Here is a 27,847-nt window from a genome sequence, read left to right on the forward strand (position 1 = left end):
GAGTTTATCATGGTGTCACTAGTGGCGTCAGTCACAGACATTAGGATGTCTTCAGTACAAACTGTGGGACATTAGTTTCTAGTAAGAAAACTTGTCAGCCAAGAGCTGAGTGGTCTTGCCCTCAGCTGTGCTTTGCCTGTACAAGACAGGAATAGGTAACCTAATTGTACAATGTGTCATGGGAAGTGTGAGGAGAGGGAGAGAAATCTAATAAGGAGCAGACAGAAGGCTTCCCAGGGCGCTTGATTTGAGCTGGGCCTGGTGAAAATAGGGATGCTCTGTCAGATTGCTTTGAGGTGAGGCATTCTAAGTAGAAGGTATGGCTTAAGCAAAGATACAGAAGCAGGAGAGTCTGGGTCCATCCCAGTGGTAGCACAGTGGAGCTGACAACTGGGGAGGGGCGGTGAGGGGAGGTATAAGGCAGGTCATGTGTGCAGCCTTGAATGCCAGACCAAAATGGCACCCAAAGCCTCTGGCCTTGCCTTCGCAGCTATACTGGCTGACTGGATAGCTCCGGTGTACGTAGGACCATGGCCGTCCAACTTCAGTGTCCAGAAAGACCTTCAAGATCACCCACTGATCTTGTTATGGGGCTGTGCTCCCTTCCCCTCTGTCCTGTGAGCATCCTGGACTCTACTGAGGAAACATTAACTGAGCCTGGCTGGGTGCCAGGCTTCCCCTTGGCCTGGTACCCTCCCTCAAGGTTCAGCCTGGGTCTGTTTCAGCTCCACCTTGGGAAGAAAGTGAAACCCGCCAACAACACTGATAGTCTTGACACAAAATCCATAGAAGACATTTTATTTTCCTTCATTTGATTGAATGGTTTTCCTCTAGCCCTGGCTGATGGGAGTCGAACCCACACATTCCCACAGAGGAATGTTTCTCAAAGGGACCAGAGGCCCTGCTCCTCTCGCCCTCCCTCCCAGCTGCGTGTGAGCTTTGCCAGGCGAGGGAAAGGGAACGCTGAGGGATCATTCCTAAGGAAATTCCTTTCCCCAGTGCAGCAGTCTTGGAGCTGGGGAGCAGACATCCATTTTGTACACAGAGGGCAGTAGACCCAGAAAGCAATATTAGCCCAGGGTCACACTGCGAGTCAGGGCAGAGCCAAGCCTGAGGCCAGGTCTGGGCTTTCCCTGGCACAAGGCAGCTGGGCAGGATTTGTGCTTCTCAGGGATGGAGCCAGCCACGCAGGAGAGCTCCATGAAGGTGGACACCAGGAGTGGCCCAAGTGAACTAGGTTCAGCATCAGGTCAGGCTGGAAAGGCAGGCACCTGAGTGGGGTCTGACAGGTCCAAGGAGCAACAGGGATCATAAAAGTAACAGACACAGCTCTCATGCCCTTTCTGTGACAGAAAACGGTACACAGAGAGGGCACGTGCTGAGTCTAAGGTCTGGTTAGGTTCTCAGGAAGTTAGGCTGGTGGGGGTAAGGGTAAGGCAGGAAGCCTTCACATGGGAAAGCGTGTTAACACCCCTGCCCCCAGCTCCACCCACTCTTTCATTTTTCCTAAATGAAATTCTATTGTTTTCTTTTTTTTTTTTTTTTTTTTTTTTTTTTTTTTTTTGGTATGTGGGCCTCTCACTGTTGTGGCCTCTCCCGTTGCGGAGCACAGGCTCCAGACACGCAGGCTCAACAGCCATGGCTCACGGGCCTAGCCGCTCTGCGGCATGTGGGATCTTCCCGGACCGGGGCACGAACCTGTGTCCCCTGCATCAGCAGGCGGACTTCCAACCACTGAGCCACTAGGGAAGCCCCATCTATTGTTTTCTTAATGTAAAAAATAACCTGTGTGCATTCCCCCAAATACCTGGAAATATAAACAAAGGAAAAAGTCACCCTCAATGCACCTTCCTTCCCCTGCCTCTACTCCCCTGCATCGGCAGGCAGACTCTCAACCACTGCGCCACCAGGGAAGCCCTAAAGAGTGCTTTTAAGTAGCATCTCATTTAATTTCAAAAAAAATCCTCTAAGATAGGTGTTAGTGTCTTCATTTCAAGCACTTGGATCACAATCAGTCAGTGGGCAGCAGAGCCAGAACATGGATTGGGGCCATGTGACTTCAAGTCCATGCCCCAGGCTCTTAACTGAGTATTCTAATTGCCATTCATCTCTGAACACCTGTTTTGACTTCACCTTTCAGTGCTCTAGGAGGGATTTTTAAAATTTTCTAAATAGTTCAAAATTTTTCAGTTAATCTTTTGTTAAATGTTAGTGTTATTATATTGTGTTCAGAAAATTTAACTGAACAGTTTTTACTTTCGGGAATTTATCATGGTTTACTTTAAGGCCTAATATTTGGTCAACCTTGTATTTGTTCCATAGAAATTTGAAAATAATGTTATCAAATAGAAATGGTCTTAACACAAATTAAAAGATGGATATTGTCAGACTGGATAAAAAGAAACACCCAACTACATCTTGTCAACTACAAGCTGGCCATTTTTAATGTAAAGAAACAGCTGTGTTAAAAGTTAAAGAATGGGGGCCTCCCTGGTGGATATAAAAGACTTGAACAACACTATAATCAACTTTATCTAATTAGCATTTGTGGAATATTCTACCCAATAACAACAGAACACACAATCTTTTCAAGGGTACACAGAATATTTACCAAGATAAGTCACATTCTGTGCCATAAAACAAATCTCAGTAAGTGTAATAAAAGATTGAAATCATTAAACAATATTGTTTCCCGAATACTTAGAGACTAAATAGCATTTTTTTTTTTTTTTTTGGCTGTATTGGGTCTTCATTGCTGTGCGCGGGCTTTCTCTAGTTGCAACGAGCAGGGGCTACTCTTCATTGCGGTGTGTGGGCTTCTCTTGTTATGGAGCATGGGCTCTAGGCGTGCGGGCAGCACACAGGCTCAGTAGTTGTGGGACATGGGCTTAGCTGCTCCGCAGCGTGGTCTGGGATCTTCCCAGACCAGGGATCGAACCCGTGTCCCCTGCATTGGCAGGTGGATTATTAACCACTGTGCCACCAGGGAAGTCCCTAAATAACATTATAAAATAACCCATAGGTCACAGGGAATAAGTCACAAGGGAAGTCAGAAATTATTTTGAACTGAATGAAAATGAAAACACAACATATCAAATTTGGTGACATGCAGCTAAAGACAGTCTTAGAGGGAAATTTATAGCACTAAATCCTTATGTTAGAAAAGAAGAAAGGCTTACTCAGACTTTCCTGTTGGTGTGGTGGTTAAGAATCCACCTGCCAATGCAGGGGACACGGGTTCGAGCCTTGGTCCAGGAAGATCCCACATGCCGTGGAGCAACTAAGCCCATGCACCACAATTACTGAGCCTGTGCTCTAGAGTCCGCGAGCCACAACTACTGAGCCTGTGTGCCACAACTACTGAAGCCTGCGTGCCTAGAGCCTGTGCTACACAACAAAGACAAGCCACCGCAATGAGAAGCCCATGTACCTCAATGAAGAGTAGCCCCCGCTTGCTGCAACTAGAGAAAGCCCGCGGGCAGCAACGAAGACCCAAAGCAGACAAAAATTAATTAATTAACTATTTTAAAATAAGAAGAAAGCCTTAAAATTAGTGACCTCAGCTTGCATCTTAAGAAACTGGAGGGCTTCCCTGGTGGCGCAGTGGTTAAGAATCTGCCTGCCAATGCAGGGGACACAGGTTCGAGCCCTGGTCTGGGAAGATCCCACATGCCGCGGAGCAACTAAGCCCGTGAGCCACAACTACTGAGCCTGTGCGTCTGGAGCCTGTGCTCCACAACGGGAGAGGCCGTGACAGTGAGAGGCCCGCGCACCGAGATGAAGAGTGGCCTCCGCTAGCTGCAACTGGAGAAAGCCCTCGCACAGAAACGAAGACCCAACACAGCCAAAAATAAATAAATTAATTAAAAAAAAAGAAAACTCTTAAAAAAAAAAAAACTGGAAAAAGAAGAACAAATTAAACCCAAAGTAAGCGTGTATATAAATATATATATTTATTTATTTATTTATTTATAAAGAGAAATCAATGAAATTGTGAATGTGAAAATCAGTTAACCCAAAAGCTGTTTTTCTGAGATCAATAGTACAGTTGATTCTCATTATTTGCAGTAATTATGCTTTATAAAGTTGCCAGGAACACCAAATTAGGGAATATTGAACCATTGCTCGTAGAGAAAGTACAGGGTTAGGTTCCTGTGAGCTTCTAGTCACATTTTTTTTGTCCAACAATCAATAATAACCCTGATTTATGTGTGTCTCTGTTTAAAGACATTCTATTTAATATATACTGTTGATTCATCAACATTGGACTCATGGCCAATAGCACTATACCTCATGCCTGAAAGAAACTTACCTAATGTACATTTTCTTCTTAAGGCACACCACAGCCTTCTTGCACTTAGGAACACTAAACAGCACTTCAGCACTTCACTTGGGGGTCATTTTAAGGAGGAAAATCACCACCACCACCAAGAAAAAGTTACCAAAGCTCACTCAAGAAGAAATAGATCATCTGAAAGGTTCTATATCCATTAATAAAGCTGAACTTATCATTTAAACCACCCCCCCACCAGAAAGGACCTCCATGCCTAGATGGCTTCATTGATGATTTGCAGCAAATATTTAAGAAATAATACTAATTCTATACAAACATCCAGAAAACAGGAGAACCCTTTCCAAACTTATTTTATAAGGCCAGAATTAACCTGATACCTAAGTCTGAAAAAGACATTACAGGAATAGAAAACTAACTATAGACCAACATTCTACAAAACATATCTGAGAGGGATTAAAGAAGATATAAATAAACGGAAAGATATACCATGCCTGGTGGATCAGCAAACTCAGTATCAAGAGGTAACAGTTCTTCCCAAGTTTATCTATAAATTCAAGGCAATCCCAATCAAAATCTCAGCAGGCTATTTTTAGTTGTTTTGTTTTAAAGTAATTGACAAGCTGATGTTTTAATTTACATGGAAATAAAAAGGACTTGAACAAAACAACCTTGAAAAGAAAAAACGGGTAGATTTACACTATCTGATTTCAAGACATTATAAAGCGGTAGTAATCTAGACAGTGGGGTATTAGTAAAAATAGGTATATAGATCAATGGAATAGAATAGAGAGCCCATATATATATATGACCAATTGGGAAATAATCATCTTTTCAAGAAATTTTATTGGAGCAATTTGATATTTATATGCCAAATAAGAAAAAAAAAAAGAGAGACAGAGAGAGAACTACAACCATGACTTCACACCATACACCATAATCAAAATGAATGTAAGAGCTAAAACGTAAAACTTCTAGAAGAAATATAGAAACTTTTCATGATCTTGGAGTAGGTAAGGAGTTCTTAAATAGGACATAAAACAAACAAAAAATAACTTGGGTCAAACACTCTTTCCGTCTGACTTTTGTTGCCATATCTCTTTTCTCTGGGGCCAGCTAAGCAGCAACTCCCCCTCCAACCAGCCCAGGGCCCTTGGTAGGAGTCAACTTTGGCATTGATATAACTCCATTCAGCACACTGTCCCTTCCCTGTGCCTGCTGCTAAAGCCAGCTCTAAAGCCCACAGCATCCCACCCTACACAGACTCCAAAGATGCCACTACTTAGGATCCTGTCCCCCACCCATTCTCAGGCTCTCACGTCTAGCCCTCAACTCTATACAAGGAGATGTGAGTGAAACTTGGTCCCCACATGGGCTTCCGGCTGCATGCAGTGAGTGGCTCCACTGTGCTCAGCTATCTCAGTCCATGCACCTCCTTGAAGTTTTGTTTACAATGGAAACCGCCTTCTAGAGATTCTAGAGGTGACATGGAATTCTTCCTACTGGGTTCATTTGGTCATTTCAATGGGGATCTGTTGGCAAAATGGGAGAGGAATTGAACAGAGGGAATAAGACCCCTACCTAGCACCAGAAGTCTCTTTGGATTTAGAGTGGGCAGGAACTTGCTCCCCTCTGATGCTGTTTGAAAGTATGAAACTACAGTAAATGTATTTGCCTGACATAGGGGAGGGAGTAAAGAGGGCAGTGCCCAGCCTTGCTGTTGCCCTACTGGACATTTGAAGCCCTTGGTGTTAAAAAGTCTACCCTTATAGGGACTTCCCTAGTGGCGCAGTGGTTAAGAATCCGCCTGCCAATGTAGGGGACATGGGTTCGAGCCCTGGTCTGGGAAGATCCCACATGCTGCGGAGCAACTAAGCCCGTGCACCACAACTACGGAGCCTGCACGCCGCAACTACTGAAGCCTGCGTGCCTAGAGCCCGTGCTCCGCAATGAGAAGTCCGTGCACCGCAACGAAGAGTAGCCCCCCACTCGTCACAACTAGAGAAAGCCCGCGCGCAGCAATGAGGACCCAACACAGCCCAAAAAAAAAGAAAGAAAAAAAAAGTCTACCCTTACAATAAGCAAGTCAGTTCACTTCAGTGCCCACTTATTGAAAGGTCTTAAAATTAGCTTCCTTCAATTAGGGTTTACTGAGCTCCTTCCCCAATAAGGAATTACTCTGGGGAATCTCACACAGGTGCCCCAGGCTATGTCTTTATTCCCCACTCTTCTCACACGGGATGGGGCTGTGACTGAGACCAAGTCTCCCCAGTGCCAGGTGTGTACTGACCACTGCCCCAAGGCCAGAAAAGGTCAGGACCTCTGGAAGTTGAAGGGACCCATACGCCCTGAGAGAAGGGTAAGACTTGAATGGGCAGAGATGGGCCAGCAGCCCAGGCCGACAGAACACCCTGAGGAAGGCAAGGAGGCGAGGAATCTCAGAACATGTTTGAGGAATATCAAAAAGTCTACTTTGGGGAATTCCCTGGCGGTCCAGTGGTTAGGACTCAGCGCTTTCGCTGCCAGGCCGGGTTGGATACCTGGTCTGGGAAACAAGATCCCGCAAGCCGCTTGGCGACCCCTCCCAACCCCGCAAAAAAGTCTATTTTGACTTCAGGGGTGGGGGATTTGGCTTGGTGTGACAGGCAACGAGGGACAAAAGGACAGGTCAGAGCGGGGCTGCAGGAGCTTCCCTGCAGCGGCCACGCAGGAGGGTTGGGGAGTGCCCATCTCCCACCTGGACTCGCACCAGAGGGTGTGTGCTGGAGAGAGGACGGAGATGCCCTTCGGAGCCCGGGGTCACTGGGGAGGGGAAGGCGGCATGCTCGGGGCCTTAGGGGTTTGTGGGGGTCAGGCCGCGGCGGGAAGAGCACCGACCCCTGGTGACGCGGGTCGGAACCGACCCTCACACCTCGACTGTGAGCCCCGAGGTCCCCGCAGCGCATCAGTTGCTGAGCATCTACCAGGAACAGGGTGAGAGGCGTGGGCTTCCCTCTGCATCCCCATTCAGTGTCTCGAGAGGGACAGGTGTCCAGGAGGCCCTGGGCTCCCGGTCCGCACTTGGAGAGCCCTGAGCGGTCGCTGGGGTCCCCACGCGGGGCAAGTTCTCGGGAGCAGGGCGAGAAGGCGCGCGGTGCCTCCTCCAGGCAGCCGGCGGGGTGGCCCCAGGCGCCTCCTCCCGCAGCTGCCTCTGCCTTATAAGGCGGGGGCCGGGCCGCGCCGGGGGAGGAGCTGCGGCCGCCCGGCCTCCTCCTCCGCTCTCGGAGCGGCGGGGGGCCGGCAGGGAGCGCAGCGCAGCGCAGCGCAGCGGGAGCCGAGGAGCGCGCGGAGTCTGCCATGGGCAAATCAGGTGAGCCCGCCGTGCCAGCTGGGCCGGGGTGCGGGGATGGCTCGGAGCCCCAGGCTCCGGGGTCTTCACTGTCACTCTTCCCGCGGTGGGCTGGATCCCCGGGAAGCGGGTCGACAGCCTCCGCCGGGGCGACACGGTTCCGGCCGCGCTCCGGGACTACTGGGTGCGGGATGGAAGGGCTCGCGACGCGGGCAGTTTCCGGGGCAGCCAGGAAGCCGGGGTGGCCGTCGGGCCCTCGGGAGAGAGGGAGGAAGGCGAGACCGAGGGAGGGTCCTTCTGTCTGCGAGCCAGAGATTGCGTCAGGGAGGGCTTCCAGGCGCTGATGGGATTAGCGCTCAGCGTCCGGCCAAGGCGTGGCTTTTGCTTTGTTTCAGGATAGGGTTAGAGTTGGAAAAAGCCACAGAACTCTGACAGCATCTCTTCCTGCAAAACAGCCTGCCCCGACCAACCCTCCGAAAGACAGCTCTGAGCATCCTTTTCTTCGGTCGTTGTCCCTCCTCCTTTAAGCCCCCCTCCACCCCTACCCAGTGCCAGACTCAGTCAGGCTACACACGGCTGCCAACAACGGCTTCCTCTTTCTCTCTGACCTGTCGCGGACCATCCTCACCACGGTGGCTGTCCCGGTGATTCCCTAACACCTTCCATCCCATTGTCTGCAGGTGAAAGAGTACACATTCTTCAGCCCCACGGCGGGGCCCTCTGGGAGTTGACCATCGCCCCTTTCCTCCCCCTGCACTCAGCTGTGCTCTGGGCATAGTTCTTCCGCTAGGTTCCCTTTCCCAGCACTCACCACCACCAGCACTCCACCTCTCCCACTTCTGTGAAGTTGAAAATCCTCCCCATCTTTCTAGGCTCAACTCCTGTGCTGGGAGCCCACCCCGATTTCCCCACCTGTTGTCTTCTTTGTTGCAGCCCTCCCAGCAGTCAGGTTGGGACACTACCCAGCCAAAGACCTGTTTCCCACAGACTCCTCACTTTTGGCAGCCAGGAACCATGTCTATCTCAGCATAGTTCCTGCCTCACAGGAGGCTTTTTTTTTTTTTACACCTTTACTGGAGTATAATTGCTTTACAATGCGGTGTTAGTTTCTGCTTTATAACAAAGTGAATCAGTTATACATATACATATGTTCCCATATCTCTTCCCTCTTGCGTCTCCCTCCCTCCCACCCTCCCTATCCCACCCCTCTAGGTGGGCACAAAGCACCGAGCTGATCTCCCTGTGCTATGCGGCTGCTTCCCACTAGCTATCTACCTTACGTTTGGTAGTGTATATATGTCCATGCCTCTCTCTCGCTTTGTCCCAGCTTACCCTCCCCCCCCCATATCCTCAAGTCCATTCTCTAGTACGTCTGTATCTTTATTCCTGTCTTACCCCTAGGTTCTTCACGACATTTTTTTTGCTTAAATTCCATATATATGTGTTAGCATACGGTATTTGTCTTTCTCTTTCTGACTTACTTCACTCTGTATGACAGACTCTAGGTCTATCCACCTCATTACAAATAGCTCAATTTCGTTTCTTTTTATGGCTGAGTAATATTCCATTGTATATATGTGCCACATCTTCTTTATCCATTCATTGGATGATGGACACTTAGGTTGTTTCCATCTCCGGGCTACTGTAAATGAACAGCTTTTGAACAGAGTTCAAAAGTCCTGCTTCATGGGAAGCTGAGATTGTCAGCCTCAGATGGGTAAGGCTGGGTCTCTTCTTGAATCTGTCCTCAAGATCTGGACTTATGAGGTACCAGTGTTGGGAGTAAGTAGCTTTCTCTGGCATTGGTCCTAACCTGCCCTTATCTGTAGTTACAGGTCTGGCTTTCAGCCCCGGCTCTGCTAATCACTTGCTGTGTAATCTCAGTCAAAGCCCTTTCCTTCTCTGTGCCTCAGTTTCCTCATCTATACAAGGAGGATGGCCTATATCATCCCCAGGGTCTTTTACAGTATGGAAAGGTGACTTGCAGTTAAAGAAGAATGTGATAGGTGGTGGGTGTGGGGAGAGGAGGGCGGGGACACGAGCATGGAAGATGTGAGAGGGCACTTTGAGATCCCTACTTGGGAAATCAGTTCCTTTCTCTATAGATTAGGAGAAAATCCACAAATTCTCTAAAGCTATATTTTAATCAGTTGTTTCTGGCTTCTTCCCTAAGAAACAGTTTTCCAGAACTGCTGGGTGCCTATCTTCTATTTGTTCATTCATCCCTCTCCCCCTCTCTCCCTCCCTCCATCCTTCCTTCCCTCCCTCTCATCCTTCTATTCCACATCTATCAGCTCTGTACCAAGCTGTGGACCCAGTGCTGCAGAGGGCATGGCCCCTGCCCTCAGGAGTGTTCATGTGGATTATGAAATGCACCATAAAGCGGATTGGGGGGGATAGACAGGCACCACATGGCTCCAGTAAGAGGTGGAAAGTGATCTAAGCCACAAGACAGGCACAGGTGAAGAGCAGTGGGAGCTCAGGGGAGGGGAAATCTCTGCCCAAGCGTCCAATAAAGGCTCCTGGAAGAGGTGGTCAGACCCCAGAGTGTCTTGGAACTTTGGACTTTTTCCGATGGGACCTGGGGGTACCATCGAAAAGCGTCGATCTCAAAGCCGCAGGACTAGAGCTGTTCCAGGGTGGAGGGTGGATCAGATGGGAAGAAGGTGGAGGTGGGGGTCAGGGAGAGGCTGCTGCAGTTACTCAGGCAAGAGATGACAGAGACCTCTAAGGGACTGGAGAGGAAGCGGGGATGGATTTTTGAGATGGTAGCCTCGAGCAGACGTGGTGACTAACTTGTTGTGAATATGAAGGAAAGGTCAGTGGTATGAATCTGGGTGCAGGAAGGTGATGACACCTTCCAGGACTGGAAATGCAGAGTCGAGCAGGATGGTGGTGGAAGACAGATTAGAGGTGGTTCAGGCAGTTTCCACCCCCCTTCCCATGCCCACCCTCCACATATACCCAGGGACCTTTCAGAATGCTGGCCTTTAGCCACATGCATTTTATTTGTCTCCCCCACCCCGCCCCGAAGACTCTGAGCCCCCTGGATAATATCTGGCTCCCCTAAGGGTCCCCAAGAGAAAGTGACTTTTCTGGGTGACATGGGCCCAAGCTTGATGTTCCAGGCCGCCAGCCTGAGGCTGTCTGTGCCCAAAAGACAGGCGGCATCACAGACGTGTATCCGCCCAGGGGCTTTCTGTGGTTCCACAAAGACCTTCATAAGGAGCCTGCCTCTTCTGGCCCTCAGTTTCCTCATCACTGCATAGGAGCCCATCTCTTTTTAATCTTCAACCTCAGATATACCCCAGAGCTGTTGGGGTAGCGGGCATTGCTGGAAAAGTGTCACATAACCAAAACAGCTTAAATTCCAGAAGTCACTTGGCCCAGTGTTCAGAGACTTCCAGGTCCGGCCACTGGCCCTGGTCTCCCTGCTGGGCTTCAGTTTGCAGCCGGGCAGAGAAAGGCAATGGCCTGGGGCTCAGTGGAAGCCTCTAATATAGTCCCTAATAACAGTGATCACCAATTATTCTGCTCCTGCTGTGTGCCAGGCTTGGAGCTGGGTATTTCACATGTGTTACTAACTTTTGTAATAGCACTGTGAGACAATTGTTATCAGCTGAATAGATTTACAGAGGTTGAGTACTTCGCCCAAGCTCACACCCTGACCAATAAGTGGACAAACTGGGATTTGTACCCAGCTCTCTGACTTCCCAGCCGGGTGCTGTCCCCTCTACCACAATACCCACTTGTCATCCTGCTTCTCAGCCTGGACTCTGGCCCTTAGGGACATCCACACATCCTCTAATTATCTCTAAGAATCTTATTATCCCTTGACCCACATCTCCCAGCCCCAGAGGTTATCAGAGCAGAAAGACCTTCAGGGACCAACTAATCCAGGAATTTTCTACTGAGCAGGGCCCTCACACCTCTGCAAGGGGAGGCCATGTGGCCAGGTCAGTCCCAGCAGTACTGTTTTCATCTGTTGATTCCAGAGAAAGGTTCAAAGAAAGGGTTTCCCTGCTTTGAAGCTATTTTGAAAACCACAGATGTCATCCTTCCTTCTCACACAGGTGGGGAAGCAGGGCCCCGGCACTGGGCAGGGGCTTGCCCAGTGCTGGCGGGCAGGCCTGCGTGGCGGCAGGCGGGGCTGGAGAGGGGACCACCTGTCTGCTGGTGGGAGCAAGCGCTCTCCCTGCCCTTGGCTCCTTCAGCCCTTCAGTGACTATTGCCCATCACAAAGGGGCAGCCGATACACTGGGACATCCTTGTCATTCTTGCTCAGGGAAAGGAAGATGTATCTAAGGTGGGAAGTGTGTGAGGTCCGGGGCAAAGGAGGGACATTCTTAGATCTGGCTCTGATGTGGACTCACTGTGTGACCTCGGGCAATTCACATGTCCTCCTAAAGACCAAAGTTTCCTCCTCTGTAATGAGAAGAATCCTGTCCTCAGGCTTACCCAATGATAGTGTGAGAATCTCATTCATTTGCTCTTGTGCTCACTTACTCAGTAAATATCTGAGCTCAGAGGTACTGAAAGAGGTCATCAAAGGCCAAGTTAAATACCAGCAGCCCTGCTCCTGTTAAAATCAGGGAAGGGATCTGATGGGGGCAGTTTCCCCCAAGGCCAGGAGGAACTTTGGACTTTAGGAGGCTAAAGTCTCCTCTGCCCAACAGTAATGATAATAATTATAGCTGACATTTAGTTGAACTATAGTTGTTCACTTTGCTCCAGAGCTGTTCTAAAGCATTTACGAAGATTAATTTATTTAATTCTCACAACAACCCTGTGAGGTGAATACTGGTATCCCCATCTTGTATATGGAGTCAATGAGGCACAGAGTGATTAAGAAACCTGTCCAAGCTCACCCAGCTAGTAAAAGGCAGATTTGGGATTTGCCTCTTGAATTTCCTGGAACCCAAGCTGAAAAGAGCTACTCATCTGGAACTCATTGCTTTTTTGTTTGTTTGTTTGTTTTTTGAATTTTATTTTATTTATTTTTTATACAGAGGTTCTTATTAGTTATCTATTTTATACATATTAGTGTATATATGTTTGGTTTTTTAATCAACTTTTTATTCTTTCTTCCTGATAAACTAGCAAAACCAGCTTTGCCCCAAAGGCTTTCTAGCCTCTTGCCAGGGGACCAAAGGGGCCTGTCCATAATTCCTGCCTTGGCCCCTGACGGTCCTGGGCCTCTCTGGTGGGGAGTCTGGCGAGGGCTGAGAAATGAGTCAGCTGGGCTCTGGGAGGCCTCCGAAGAGGATGGATGCTGAGGGAGGAGCCCATCCAGCCACCAGCTGTGAGGGAGGAGGGGCACGGACCTCCTTAGAGTCTTTATTCAACAGTTAGGAGCTCTGCCCTAAAGAACCTTCAGGAGCCCCCAGTCCGGCCCCACCCAAGATGCCTGCACCCTCCAAGCGGCAGAGACCGCCCTGGCCTGCCGCCTTTCCTCAGCTGCAGGAGCCAGGCCCAGGCAGCCCCTTCCACCTTTCAACAGCTCTGGCCTTAAGCCCCAGGTCTGCCCCCTGGAGCTTCTACTCCACAGCCCCTGATTTTCCTCTGGGGCCCCTCATGCCGGTCTGTCTATAAAGGCCTTGGCACAGAGGAGGCTCTTGAGAAATCTGAGTTCTTTTCTCCTCTTCCTTCTTCCTCTTCTTTCCCCTCAGAGATTTGAAGGCGGCTGCCAACCCCACTGGGCTGATCCTCCTCCTGGGTCTGGTGGCCCTATCTTTCTCTTCTCAATGATTTCCTCTGTCTCGTGACCCTTGGGGTGGGGTGGGGTTAAGGGCAGGGTTTCTCTCCTCATGGGCCTACCTCTGGTCCAGTTGTAGGAATGTGGACAGGTTACTTCCTTCTTGAGCCTCAGTTTCCTCATCCAAAAAATGGGTACAGTGGTGGAAGCTCCCACAATGGTGGTGAGAAGTAAATCAGATCTTGCACAGGCCTGGCACCTAGAATGGTTGGCCATCGAGCAGAAGAAAGGTCCTCCTTCATTCCAGGCTGGTACCCTGAGGCTGTGTGACCTCTGAGCCTCAGTTTACCCTCCCACAAAATAAGGGCATAATCCCTCCCTTCCCCTCCCCACCCCCAACCATGGGGTGGCTCTGAGGGCTCTCCCTGCGTCAGGCAGGGATGGGTGGGTTTTCTTTGACTCCTTTTTTCCTTATGTTTATCTGCTTTCAGGTTTTTCTACAAAAGTGAGGTGTGCCTCTTTCTGGGTGTGGTCATCAGTGGTATCTTGCCTCCCTGAGGTTGAGGTTCTGCTCACAGGGGCCGCCTGGACTGGGACTGGCTGCCGTGGTGAGAGGGGACCAGTGAGTCAGCCAGGGGTGTGGTCGTGGGGCCCCCAGGCCTCCCAGCCAGGGGCAGGGAGAGAGGGCACCCCTCCTGACCCCTTCCTAGGAACCCTGGCCCAGGGCACTGGCTCTGCTGGCATCAATGACTGGCTTCAGCTTCTGGGCCACGAGCTTAGGTTGGGCGCAGGAACTTTCACTTTTGTTTCACTACTTCCCACATTCTGGGAGTGCAGTGACCTAGTTTTTAGCAACCTTATGTCCCCTCTGCCAAGGAGACTGCAGGGCCTGAGCACTCCAGAGTCCAGTGTATCCTCACCCCAGCACTCAGAGCTGTCTTTTTTTTTTTTTTTTTTTTTTTTTTGTGGTACGCGGGCCTCTCACTGTTGTGGCCTCTCCCGTTGCGGAGCACAGGCTCCGGACGCGCAGGCTCAGCGGCCATGGCTCACGAGCTTAGCCACTCCGCGGCATGTGGGATCTTCCTGGACCGGGGCACAAACCCCTGTTCTCTGCATCGGCAGGCGGACTCTCAACCACTGCGCCACCAGGGCAGCCCCAGAGCTGTCTTTAAACGGGCTTCACCTTAGCGACCCCCCCATTCCCCTTATCTCCACCTCCTCCTCACAGCCCCGGGATACACCAGGTCCCTTCCACACTGGCCCTTTCTGCGCTTTTGCCTCCTCATCACCTCCTCCAGGGAGCTTTCCCTGATACATCTGTGGTCACCATTGCCCATGCCACTCAGTCCCATGCATCTCCCGTAGTGTCCCACCGTGGCCTGCCTGGGACATAGGAGCTGGAAGGAACATTAGTATGGACCTGGCCAGGTCTGTCACTCAGATAGAGACCTTCTGTCACTTCGTGTGTATCCACACCTGCCCTTGCATGGACACATACACTTACCTTGATCACTCGTTAGACAAGCTATGAACTCCTGGAAGTTTGGGGTCAGTCGGTCATCTTGCCTCCTCTCACCCCTACCCTGATGGGACCTTATGGGATCTCAGGGTTGGAAGGGACTTAAAGGTCATCTGACTGGGTCTTCAGTGCCTGAATCCCTCTGAGAGGCATCACCTGCTTGTTTGTCCCCAGTGCTGGAGAGCTCACTACCTTGCGAGGTAGCCTTTTCTGTCTTCAGAAAGTGTTCATGGAGAGAAAGATCTATCTTAGGCTGAGTTGAAATCTGTCATCCTGGCTTTTCCACCCACTGGCCCCAGCTCTGCCCTGTGGGGCCCTAGAATTCAGCAGGGCCCTCTACGGTGTCTTCCAAAGTCTGATCTTCTCCTGTACTTGCAACCATCCCTTATAAGACCACATATCCAGCCCCTCCTTCACCTCATCACCATCTCCAAACACACTTCAGATTCTCACTGCCTCTAATGCAAGGTGGGGCCTGGGCTGGGTGAAGCATTCCAGCTGGACACTGGCTTGTGCAACACATCACCCCGGAGCCCATGGGTTTCTGGCTGCCACGCCACCCAGCTGACTCCTTAGCGTGTTGTCAGTGAGGCCCCAGTGCGGTTCCCGTGAGTTGCTGTGGCTTCCACCACTTGGACCTGAGATATTCTTTAAAAGCCTCTGTGACTCCATTATCCACAGGAACATGCTAAACCCAAAATCTTTTTTTTTTAAATTGTGGTAAAAAACACATGACATAGAATTTACCATCTTAACCATTTTTTAATGTAGTGTAAAGTATATTCACATTGCTATAAAACAGATCTCCAGAACTTTTCCATCTTGTAGATCTGAAACTCTATACCCATTAGACAGCATCTTCCCTTTCCCCCCCTCCCTCCAATAAACCCCAAATCCTTGTCTTTCGTTCCAACAAGGGCTTGGCCGGCCTCTTAGCCACAGAGGCCTGAGACTTCAGGTGGTAGCTCCACCCTCTGCCTTGTGCCCAGTTACCATCACCAGGGTTTTCACCTCCATGCCTTTGTCACAGCATCTCCCCATCTCTGCCTGTCAACCCAGATCTCCCAGATCCTGGCATTCAGCACCCCTCTCCCACCCCTGTCCCTGTCTCACTCCACATTACTGTGACTGGACCCCAATGGACTGCCCTGCCGGGCCCTGGAATGTTTGAGGTCAGGACCACTCACTGTCCAATATCTCGGAAACCCCTTGGAAAGCTCAACCACCACTGGCATAGCCTGCAGTGTCCTTCCCTCTGCTGGGTTGGCGTCTAGCCCAAAGCTCCGGAGGGCAAGCCCTGGGTCTTCTTCCCTCACATCCCCTCAGAGGCCCAGTGGGATTCTATCTGAAGGCCTAGGAGACCTGAGGGATCTGGCTGAGGGAGGGGAAGAGGACCCCTGCTGGTTCTTCTCCATGGCCTCTGGGGGAAGACAGCAGAGGAGGAGAAAGGTGGCTGGCGAAGGTGACCTGGGCCAGTGGACAGAGGGGTGCTTCTTTCATCCTCTGGTTTACACCCTCCCTGCCCATGGCCAGGCCTCAGGGTCAGGCTCCCGCCAGAGGGGACTAGCTCAGTGTTATGGACCCTCTGTGGCCTTCGCTCATAACTCACCCAGCTCACCCCCCGTTTCCATGGTGGGGGGGGTGGGGGGAGGGAGAGGGGGGACTCCCAGATTCCTAAGGCTGTGCTCTGCGCCTTTGCAATCTTAGCCTGGCCAGGTCCTGTCCAGACATCTGTGGGGCCTCAAATCAGGGGTCACCTTCCTGATCCCCCAGGTCATGTTAGGCTGCTTTTCTCTGAGTTCCTCTTGACCTGTGCTCACCTGCACCTTGGCCCTACCACACTGTTGGCTAGTGTCTGTTTACAAGGCTGTCTCCCTTCTGTGTGTGAGCTCTTTGAGGGCAGGACATGGCTGATTTGTCTCTGGACCCCCAGCATACAATATGGGACCTCGCACAGAGGAGGCACTCAGAGAGCAGATGTACAGAGGGATGGGTTGGGATTGGATGGATGATGGGTGGGTGGTTGGATGCTGATGCTTAGATCATGAATCAATAGTTGGATGGATGAGTGGTGGAGAGATGGATGGAGGATGTGGGATGGACGGGGTTCCATTTCAGATCCGAATTGAAGTGACCTCTGTCCACTACCAACCTGGCCTACCCTTGGCTTCACCACTTCTTGGCCTTGCTTTTTCTGAGGTTGTGACCCAGTTGGACACAGGCTCCACCTCTTCCCTCACCTGCAAGCCTGAACCCAGCTGATCCCACCCCACCACCGCGTTCTCTCCCACACTCTCCCCTCTCTCCGCTTCCCAGTGCTGTTCTACCCTGGCTGGTCCTCTTCTCTTCATCTGTCCCTCTCTCTTGGGACAGTGCAGGCACCCCTCCACCCCAGCCAGGCCTCTTCTCTCTGGGCTCCCACCTCCAGCCCTTGCCAGTCCCCCCCCACCATGCACTGTAGGTCCGCTCTGAGATACCCAGTCTCCTTCAAACATTTTCTTGCAGAAGTCCTGCTGCTTCCTGTCCAGCCTCCCACCATCTGCTCTGTACCTCCAGCCCATCCCCCACTCAGCAGCCAGCAGGGTCTTCCAGAAACACAGCTCTCCTCAGCTCACTCCCCGCCCCCATTCAGTTGCTTCCCATTGCCTTGGATAAAGATCCAAATGCCTAACGTGCCCCATGGGGCCCTGCGCAGTCCAGGGGGCATCAATGTGCAGAGACTGGGGCAGCAGCCTGGGCACATGGCCTGAGGTTTGAGCTGGGCTTTGCTCTGAAGCCTGCTGGCGTACTTTCCGTAGCTCTTTTCTCTGCGCTGAGACAGTCTCCATCTTGAAATCATTGCAGCTTCCAAGCAGTTTAATGACGAGGTCCTGAAGGCCCACAATGAGTACCGGAAGCAGCATGGCGTCTCTCCGCTGAAGCTCTGCAAGAAGCTCAACCGGGAGGCTCAGCAGTGAGTCCCCCCCACAGGGCCCCGGGCAACTCGGGCCCTTCCCGGTGCTGCCACTGCTGCAGTCCCAGATGGGCTCTGGAAGGCAGGAGGGACTTGGGTTGGGGGGCAAATACAGCCAGACTTGAATAACCACTCTGCCACTTACTCAGGCAGGTCCCATTGTTCCTCTGAGCCTCACTTTGCTCCTCTGTAAAATGGGACTGGAGTGGGGACTTAGACGAGTTGCAGGTGTGATGCTCCTGATCGCCTCGGCAAGCCCAGGGCAGGGAAGGAAGCTCAGCCACACCAGGTTAGGGCTCCTACTCTGGGGGCTTCCCTGGGCTGTACTCGCTCTAAGGAAGCACCGTGGACTCCGGCAGGTATTCAGAGGCCCTGGCCAGCACGAGGATCCTCAAGCACAGCCCAGAGTCCAGTCGTGGCCAGTGCGGAGAGAACCTGGCGTGGGCATCCTACGATCAGACAGGTGAGTCGTTTCTCGGCTCCCCCACTCCTGCCTGAGCCAGGCCTAGGACATCCAGCATGCAGGCCCCTTCTGGCCCCAGCGCCCTCTGTGGTGTCGTCGCCATGATGCAGCCACAGGCCCAGAAAAAGGGAAGAGAACCCCAGAGCTGTCTGTCTGCTCCCAGGAGCTGACTGCCGCTCACCACAAGGTCTCCAATGGCCAGCTCAGGGCCAGGCCTGTGCTGGCTGCCAGGGATACAGAGATGAGTCAGACTGCCCGGCCTCACCCCCCTTCCAGAAGAGCTCCCAGCAGAGGAGTGAGGGCGGGGAGACAGACCGTTTCTATGCTGAGTCTCAGCCTGACCCTGCGGGCCCTGAAGCATCCCCAGCCTCAGAAGGATTTTACGTTCCTTGCGTTTTTCTGAAAATATTTACAGTGCTTATGTATTAACTTTCTTCACGAGAAAAAAATGCAATAGAGCTTTTTTCCGTGCTGGAAAAAGTAATAATAATGGGAAAGACAATTCCTCATCCAAGGTCACAGCCTGGAATGGTGATGCCACCACACTGACCAAACATTCTTGAGCTTCCTGGCTCTGACAAGGCCGTTGTGGCTTTTTAGGAAAAATGCTGGAGAGAGCTACCTCGCGCTCTGAAGCTTTCTCCAAACTCCTGGGGAGAATGACTGCTCCCTCCCTGGCCTCACATTCCTGGGAGTTCCCCGGGGAGGCCCTGGGAGTCCTCTTGGTTTCCCTGGGGCAGAGTCCCTCCAGGAGAAGTGTGCGCTTGCTCCCTGGGAAAGCAGGAGCCTGAGACCTGCAGCCCCTCCCCAGGCTCAGGCTGTGGGCCTTGGCGGGGAGAAGGGAGAGGGGTGGGAGAGAGCCGGCAGGAGACAGGGCTCCTCGCACTGGCTCCCTGTGGGGCTTTGAGCAAATCTGCTACCTTCCCTGGCCTCAGTTTCCCCATCTCTACAGAGAGGGGTTGGGTAGGACATTTCTAGGGCAGTGGTTCCCCACCCTGGCTACACACTGGGAACTTTTGTGGAGCTTTCAAAAAATACTAGTGCCTGGATATCCCCTCCGGAGACACTGATACAGTCAGCCTGTGGCAGGCCCCAGGCATCAGTAATTTTGAACAGCTCCCCAGCTGCTGCCATGGATGAGCAGCAGCACCTGGGAACTTGTTAGAAATGCAGACTCAAGGCTCCACCCTAGATCTACCAAAGTCAGAATCTGCCGTCTAACAAGAGCCCCAGGTGATTCGTGCATTCATTCAAGTTCAAGACTTACTGCTCTGAGGGAGGGAGACGCAAGAAGGAAGGGATATGGGAACAGATGTATATGTATAACTGATTCACTTTGTTATAAAGCAGAAACTAATACACCATTGTGAAGCACTTATACTCCAATAAAGTTGTAAAAAAAAAAAAAAAAAAGACTTACTGCTCTGAGGTCCAAGGCTCCTAGCTCTCTGGCCCTGAGATCAGCCGCTCCCAGGGAAATGCTGTGGCCAGTGGATGCTCCAGGGGAGTACCCTTCTGCCTGCAGTGGAGACCTTGACCCACCGGCTCAATTACATTTCCTCCTGTGGGTGTTTCAGGAGCCAGACTTGGGTGGGATGAGGGTGTGGTCTCCCAGAAACTCGGAGCATCATTAGAAGCCCTTGGAGTACGTTGTATTCAACCCGATTGTACAGAGCGGGGCAGGCCTTGCCCAGGATTACACAGTGAATTAGTGTCAGGGCAGGGACACAGATGCTGGTCCCTTGACCTCAGGCCAGGGCTCTTTCCAACCCCTAACAAGGCCCTCCCTACAGCCTGGATGTGCTCATGGGCAGGAGTCCCCATGTCAGCTCGTTGGTGCTTTATGAGACCTCTAACTGTGGGATGGGTGCTTTGGGGTTAATGGGAGAAGATGGAAGGAACAGGGAGTCGGTTGATTTTGCTGCTGAGTTTTAAACTGTCTTTTCCATACAGGAAAGGAGGTGGCTGATAGATGGTACAGTGAAATAAAGAACTACAACTTTCAGCAGCCTGGCTTCACTTCCGGGACAGGTGAGTGACATGGTCACACCAGTGACCTGGCCCTGGGCTGGGGTGCAGTTTGGGTCTGACTTCAGAGAGGAGCTAACCCTCTGAAAATCAATCATTTCTCTCCTGTTTCACTTCTTCCATATTTCTCCAGTTTGACTTTGCCCAGAGGGCAAAACCCTGTTTTCCCAACACACACACACACACATCCCTCCATCCAAGAGCACCCAAGCTGCCGATTCCTGTCCCACCAGCTCAAAGCTCTTCACGTGACTGGAGTGTGATATAAGGAGGCTGTGGATTTCAAAGGTCGCTGAGCGTTTCTTTCCAGGAGTGATGCCTCAGCGCTTTTAACCAGTCATCCCACTTCTGCTCCAGCCTGCTCCCGAGCAGCCAGAATATTCTAAGACCCCTTCTGCCCACGCTGCTCTCCTGATTAAACTGCCAGTGGCTTCCTGGGGCCATCAAGAAAAGGGCCAAGCTGCTGGCTCTTCTCCTGGTCTGAGCTCCCTCCTCCCCCCACACCCTCACATCCTTCCTCTCTGCACCTCACTCCTCACAGCCTCCCAGGCATTCTCCCTTCACCTTTATACTTTGTATACTTTATACTTGTCATTCAGGCAAGCCTGGAATGCAGAAAGCTTGGATCTAGTCTAGCTCTGGCACTAGCAGTTGTGTGAACTAGGGTCGACTCCCTGTTCTTCCCTGTCCCCAGTGGAGAGGGACAAGGTGGAGCCCTCTATGGGACATCCTGAGAGCCGGTATTTAGATGCAGGGAACCGGCCATGGGACCATCAGCCTTTGCATAGGCCTCCCCGGTGAGCAGTAAATGGTTAGCTTACTAAGCCCCGGGCAGCTGCTCCAAGCTCTGGGCTCCCCCCTGCCCCTCAGCAGGAATCGCCAGGCTCCTGTCTTTCCTCAGGACCGACTCACATGCACCCAGGGCCCAGGATGGGTTGGAAGGGGCTGTGAATTTCTCTGACCAGAAGGCACCAGGGAAACTGAAAAGGGGGTTCTCTGTCCACCCCCCATTCCTCTACCCCACCCCATCCCACCCATGGGTGGAGCCACTTATGGCTTCTTACCCTCTGGAGGATTCTTCAGAAGCAGGAAGTGACACGTTCTCAGAGCCAGTCACCGTTTCCTGTGGTTTGTGCTCACCCCTTTGGGCAGGGGTTCTTGCAGTCGTGTGGGGAGAGGTAGAAGCGTCTGCCCTGCGGGGCAGGACAAGGAGGCCACTGTCAGGCCCTGAGTGAGAATTGCTGGTTCTGTGGCAATTAGATTTGAGAGGTGAGGGAGGGAACAGTGACAACCTCCTACCAGTGATTAAGGACGTGTAGGCAGAACCTGGTCTTCTTTTCATAAAGATCAGTGTCCAGAAGACGTTTTATTTCACAGCGTCTGTATGTCCTTTTCCGTTGAGCAAGATTCTTGAGCAATCAGACATGTGTCAGAGCAAGTGATTGGTGTTGCTCGTGTGTGCATGCCACTTGACAGTAAAAAGCATCTCTGCCTCCATGGCCACATAACCCTGCAACACCATTTGAAGGTGGGGCTTTATTCCACCCGTTTGCAGAAGAGAAGCTGAGGTCCAGAAAGGGGAAGAGACTTCTGTTTACCTTCTATCCTCAATCTGATGCTTTTTCCATGGCCCCTGCTCCAAGGTGGGAATCTCTCAAGTGTCAGAGCTGGAGATGGGACTCAACTTTCCGTGATCACTGACCCCCTGTGATCCTGTCTGTTGCCCCACATCTCCCAGCCCTAAAGAGGAAAATCCCAGAGCCTCCAGCCCCTATGCCATCCCAGGTGCCAGTGGACAATGCCTGGGGTCACACAGAGCCTGATCCTCAGACAGGAGCACAGCTTTGGGTGGTGATATAAGCGGGGCTCGCAAGACCCTTAAAGATGCTCAAGCCCATATCCCCCATGAGTCAGCCTCCCCCAGAGCTGCTTCTTGCTGCACCATGGTTCAGGGGTTCCCTGACCTGAGTCCATGTTGTAGGTGAAAATGCCTTTGAAATATCCTATAATCTGTCCCTACCCCACCCCACCCCACCTGGGTCAAAGTCTTGTGATGAAGGACACTGTTCTATGCTTTGTGCTGAGCAGAGAAAAATAGCTTCTTGCAGTCCCTTTATGTTTTCTTTTAATGCGTAGGCTTTGTTTATTCTGAATAAATAATACTTTTATATGACATGAAATTTGCAAGCTGTATAAGGTGGAAAGTCTTCCTTCCGTCCCTGGCCTCCAGCACTTTCCCTCTCAACCAGTAATACCAGTTTCTTGTGTATCATTCTAGAGATGTTCTGAACCAGCAGTTGTGTAAATGCTCTCTTTTCTCTTTTTTATACTCTGGTGTCAGATAGATGATCTGTTTTGCACTTGCTTTGTTCACATAGCAGCTTGGCAGAGATTGTTCCATATCAATACAGAAAGAGATTTCTCTTTCTTATGCATTATTCTCTTGCAAGGATGTACTGTAACTTATTCAACTTGTTTTTCAAATGCATATTCTAGGAAGTTTGGGTCCATAGCAGGAAAGAGGATGTGATCCCTTTAGGAAAAAAAAAAAGAAAGAGAAGGAAGCTGTTAGTAGTTTAGGGTTAGAAACCAGTGTGTATCTGATGGTTGCTAAGGAAGTTGTGTCCTTTAATTCATCTCTAAATACCCAGGCTTGATTATCTCTGTGCAGACAGAAACCTCTCCAGTCGGAAGAAAGATTACTTAGTCTCATCTATTTGGAATAGGCTTCCACGGGCATTCACACTGCTGGTGCGTATATGGTGTCTGTAATTATTTTCCTGGCAACCAGTGGATAAATGGCAGCTCTTCCTTGTCTGGGTGACAGAGAGAGTGGGTGGGTCAGTGGCTAAAGCATGTGGTCTCTTGGAGAAGAGCCTTGTATGAAAAAGGGCATGAACCTTAATGAAAAGACAGTCTAAGGGACTTCTCTGGCAGTCCAGTGGTTAAGACTCCATGCTTCCAATGCAGGGGGCTTGGGTTCAGTCCCTGGTTGGGGAACTAAGATCCCACATGCCTCATGGCATGGCCAAATTAAAAAAAAAAAAAAAAGAAAAGAACAAGAAAAGACAAGACAGTCTATAGAAGCAGTGACACCTGGCAAAGCTGCTGACAGCCTGAAGATGGGAAAGAGATGTGACTCAAAAGTGTAAGGACCAAGGGTGAATTGGAAAGTAGTGTTTCTTCTTTTCTGAGGTGAGAATCAAAGTGTATTGAGCAACAGTGAACATGAACTTAAGGATAAGTGGTCAGGATGCATAATTGTACTTAGTGTTTGTTTTCTTTTAATTCTTGCTTTGATTGTATCACATCAACCCTATGTTTTCTTTTAATTCTTGCTTTGATTGTATCCCATCAACCCTACTGATTAGTGTTTATGTTTGCTTATTTTCATAAAGAATTTAGTAACCTCAAATCTTTTAGGGATGTAGACAAAGAAATAAACTATACCTAAATTTCAAAATTATAAAAACGGAGTTCATTTATAGGGGGAAAAAACACAATTTAATTAACGAAAGTTTATTTAGTCCTTATCAAATACAAGACAATGGGAAATATCAACTCTGTCTCTTCCCTGAATGGAAGAGTGTGGGTACCAGCCTGTCTCTTTCCTTCCTTCCTTTCTTTCCCTTTCTTTCTTTCTTTCTTTCTTTCTTTATTTTGTGGTGAAATACACTTAACATAAGTTTACCGTTTTAACCATTTTTAAGCATACAGGTCAGTGGGATTGAGTACATTCATGTCGTTGTGCACTCATCACCACCATCCATCTGCTGGATTTTTTCATCATCCCAAATTGAAACTCTAAACCCATTAAACAATTACTTTTATCCTTTCCTACCACCCCCAACCCAAGCCTTGGTAACTACTATTCTACTTTCTGTCTCCATGAATTTGACTATTCTACCTATATAGGTAAGAATCCCACAATATTTATCCTTTTGTGTCTGGCTTATTTCACTTAGCATAATACCCTCAAGGTTCATCCATTTGTAGCATATGTCGGAATTTTATTTCTTTTTTAAAGCTGAATAATATTCCATTGTGTATACATTTTGTTTACCCATTCATCTATCGACGGGCAGTTGTTTTCTTTCCCCCTTTGGGCTGTTGTGAATAATATTGCCATGAACACTGGTGTACAAATATTTGAGTTCTGCTTTCAGTTCTTTTGGATGTATGCCTAGAAGTGGAATTACCAGATTATATGGTAATTCTGTATTTAATTATTTTAGGAACTGCTATACTGTCTCCCACAGTGGCTGCACCATCTTACATTCCCATCAGCAAAGCAAAAGGGATCCAATTTCTCCCCATCCTCACCAACATTTGGTTTTGTTTTTTTATTTTATTTTATTTTATTTATTTATTTTTTAGCAGTACGCGGGCCTCTCACTGTTGTGGCCTCTCCCATTGCGGAGCACAGGCTCCAGACGCGCAGGCTCCGGACGCGCAGGCTCAGTGGCCATGGCTCACGGGCCCAGCCACTCCGTGGCATGTGGGATCCTCCCAGACCAGGGCACGAACCCGTGTCCCCTGCATCGGCAGGCGGACTCTCAACCACTGTGCCACCAGGGAAGCCCTGATTTTGTTTTTTAAATAGGTTCCATCTTAATAGGTATAAAGCAGTTGCCCTCTTTCTTTCCTAACCAGCCACTGGAAGCTTAGCTACTCTGATCACAATTTTCCTCCTTCCCTCTGTCTCTTCCTTTCTTCATCAGATATTAATTGGGCATCTACTATGTGCCAAGCCCAATGGTCAATAAGACAGATATGGTGCCTGCCCTCAAAGAGGAAACAATCTCTTTGGGGTTGTTTTCGAAAACGAATGCCATTCTGTGACATGGCAGTAAATATCCCATTGACCTGTCAAAGAATCTCTATGAGAAAGGTGCAAAGGTTGAACTCCCAATCTCTACTCCCAGGAGACGAGAATTTATGGTCATTCAGCAAAGAGTATGTTACAGCATCAGCTCTTTGACCCCAAAGCAGGAGGGGAGTTAGAAGCTAAGCTATGTTAACAGTTTGAAAATACCAGTGAGTGAGGGGCAGGCAGCCTGAACAGTGAGAGAATGATGCTGGGAAGCTTTGGCAAGCCACAGAAGCACCTGGAGGGGCAGGCAGTAGCTTGAGAAGGAACTGGGCTATTTGACTCAGAGCAGAGGGAACTGAAGGAGGCTCTAACTTGTCAAGGTCTCAAAGAGCTCAAACCGTAGAAACCCTGCACTTCCAGTGGTGGCAGAACTTAGTCCAAGATGGTTCTTTCATATGCCTTTCATTCATTCACTCATTCATTCCATTCATTCATTCAACAAAGGTTTATTTTACATTTTCCATGTGTCAGGCTGTGCCAGGGCACTACGTGTACTTTGATGAATAAACCAATTTGGTTCCTGCCCATGTGGGGCTCATGGCCTAGTGAAGGAGCCAAACAATTAGCAAATAATCAAATATATCATTGCAAATGGTAAAGAATGCTATGAGGGGGAAAATGGTGCAATAAGACTCTCTGGGGAGGAAGGTGTTCAGGAAATAAGAGTGATTGTGAAAGGCCTCTCTGAAAAAGTGACATTTGGGCTGACACCTAAGGGACAAGAAAACGCTGGTCATCAGAAGAACGTTGCATACAGTGGCCAGTGTGTGCAAAGGCTTTATAGTCGGAAATAACCGGATGTGTTCAAGGAATGGAAACGAGGCCACTGGGGCAAAGCATTCACTCTCGTTTTAGGTACGACTAGAAACAATGGAAGGATTTTTAAGCAGAGAAGTAAACAGATAGGACTTATGTCTCAAAATGATCTCTCTGGCTATGTCAGTGGAAAGTGAATTGAGGCGGCAAGGGTGGATGCTAGAAAGCCAGGCGAAGGCTATTGCAGTGGTCCCAAGTGAGAAAAGTTTGTGGTTGAGACCACAGTTTGGGGAGTGGATGGACTGGAGATGTATTTTGGGGTTAGATTCTTCAGGATTTTTTTTTTAACATCTTTATTGGAGTATAATTGCTTTACAATGGTGTGTTAGTTTCTGCTTTATAACAAAGTGAATCAGTTATACATATACATATGTTCCCATATCTCTTCCCTCTTGCGTCTCCCTACCTCCCACCCTCCCTATCCCACCCCTCTAGGTGGGCACAAAGCACCGAGCTGATCTCCCTGTGCTATGCGGCTGCTTCCCACTAGCTATCTATTTTACGTTTGGTAGTGTATATATGTCCATGCCACTCTCTCACTTTGTCACAGCTTACCCTTCCGATTCTTCAGGATTGAATGATGGGTTGTTGTGGGGAAATGAGCGGGAGGGAGGAATACAGAGCCACCCTGAGGATTTTGTGCACAGAGGTACCAGTCATGGAAATGGGAGGGACCAAAATCAAGAGTGAGGTTTGGGCAGGTTAAATTTGAGATGCCTGTGAGTCATCCAAGTGGAAATGTCAAGTAAGTAGTTGTGTTTGGAACACAGAGGAGAGATTTGGGCTGGAGAAAGAAATTTGGGAGCCAGGGAAAGACGAAATTGCCTGAAGAGTGCAAAAAGAAAAGATAAGAGAGCCCAGGATTGAGCCTTGGGAAAAGCGGGTCCTCCGATATTCACAAGTGAGATAGAGGAGGAAGAGGAAGAGGCAGTGACATGGGAGGAATGCCAAGAGAGGAAACCAAAAGAGGAGAGTCCTTTATAAAGCGGAAGAGTCGACTCCATTAATGTTCCTGAGATGTCAAGTAACATGAAGACAAAAGGTGACCATTGGGAAGGAACATGGAGATCATTGGTGACCTTGAAGAGTACAGTTTGGGGGGAGGGGTGGAAGCAGGTGCCAGGTAGGGTGGCATCCTAACTGTTGGGGTCTCTGGGCTTTGCCATGATCTCTGGGAGACCATGAAACCTTTGGGCATCAGAGAGTGAGATGAGTAGGGTCTTTGTGGCTGACTGAGAGGACCTGATGCATTAGAAAATTGGTCAGTGTTTTGTGTCTCCTTCCTCTGATTGGTGGCTGAAGATCAAGCCTCTCACAGCATGGCAAGATGGCACAGGCGTTCAAGAGTCCCTTGAAACATCATTCTCCAGGCTTTGCTAACTAATCTGTTTCCCTCTCCCCATGACTGTTCCCCTACAGGACATTTCACTGCCATGGTATGGAAGAATACAAAGAAGATGGGAGTGGGGAAGGCATCTGCAAGTGATGGGTCCTCTTTCGTGGTGGCTAGATACTTCCCAGCAGGGAATGTCGTCAACCAGGGCTTCTTTGAAGAAAATGTCCTGCCTCCAAAGAAGTAATTTGTCCAATGTAACGGGAAGGTGGCAGACTTAAGAACTTGGATTTGAAGTGCCTAGAACAACAAAAACTCAGCTGTGTGTCTGTCCCTGTGGGTGTAGGTGCTTGCTTGTGTGATGCTATGAGTCTCTTGAGCACACACTCGGTTTTACAGTTCTGCATGAATTCATTCTTGCCAAAGAAATGAGCATATGAAGGCTTTACTTTGATGGTTCCCTAGACTGCAATTATTTGGACTTTGGGGGGGAAATCAATTTTTAAACTTTAAAAAAATTTTTTAAGCAAACTCCTTTTGTACCTTTC

The 27,847-nt window shown here is 49.7% G+C and overlaps 1 protein-coding gene across 1 annotated transcript; it reads left to right on the forward strand.

Annotated features, from left to right (window-relative positions):
* Positions 1 to 7,510: 7,510 nt before the first annotated feature.
* On the forward strand, positions 7,511 to 27,830 carry GLIPR2 (GLI pathogenesis related 2). The gene is made up of 5 exons (XM_082635756.1): positions 7,511 to 7,640; positions 17,678 to 17,786; positions 18,146 to 18,249; positions 20,203 to 20,280; positions 27,386 to 27,830. Exons 1-5 carry the CDS (start codon positions 7,628 to 7,630, stop codon positions 27,544 to 27,546), a joined length of 465 nt encoding a protein of 154 aa, XP_082491882.1. The 5' UTR covers positions 7,511 to 7,627; the 3' UTR covers positions 27,547 to 27,830.
* Positions 27,831 to 27,847: the final 17 nt, after the last annotated feature.

The sequence above is a fragment of the Mesoplodon mirus genome (genome assembly GCF_964341445.2).
Source record: "Mesoplodon mirus genome assembly, chromosome: 1".
NCBI classification, from domain to species: domain Eukaryota; kingdom Metazoa; phylum Chordata; class Mammalia; order Artiodactyla; family Ziphiidae; genus Mesoplodon; species Mesoplodon mirus.

Bases quoted from the DNA above. Each gene is read 5' to 3' on its own strand.
- GLIPR2 (XM_082635756.1), top strand. The intron at 18,250-20,202 runs GTGAGTCGTTTC...TTTTCCATACAG, and splicing joins GGCATCCTACGATCAGACAG to GAAAGGAGGTGGCTGATAGA. The intron at 20,281-27,385 runs GTGAGTGACATG...GTTCCCCTACAG, and splicing joins TGGCTTCACTTCCGGGACAG to GACATTTCACTGCCATGGTA.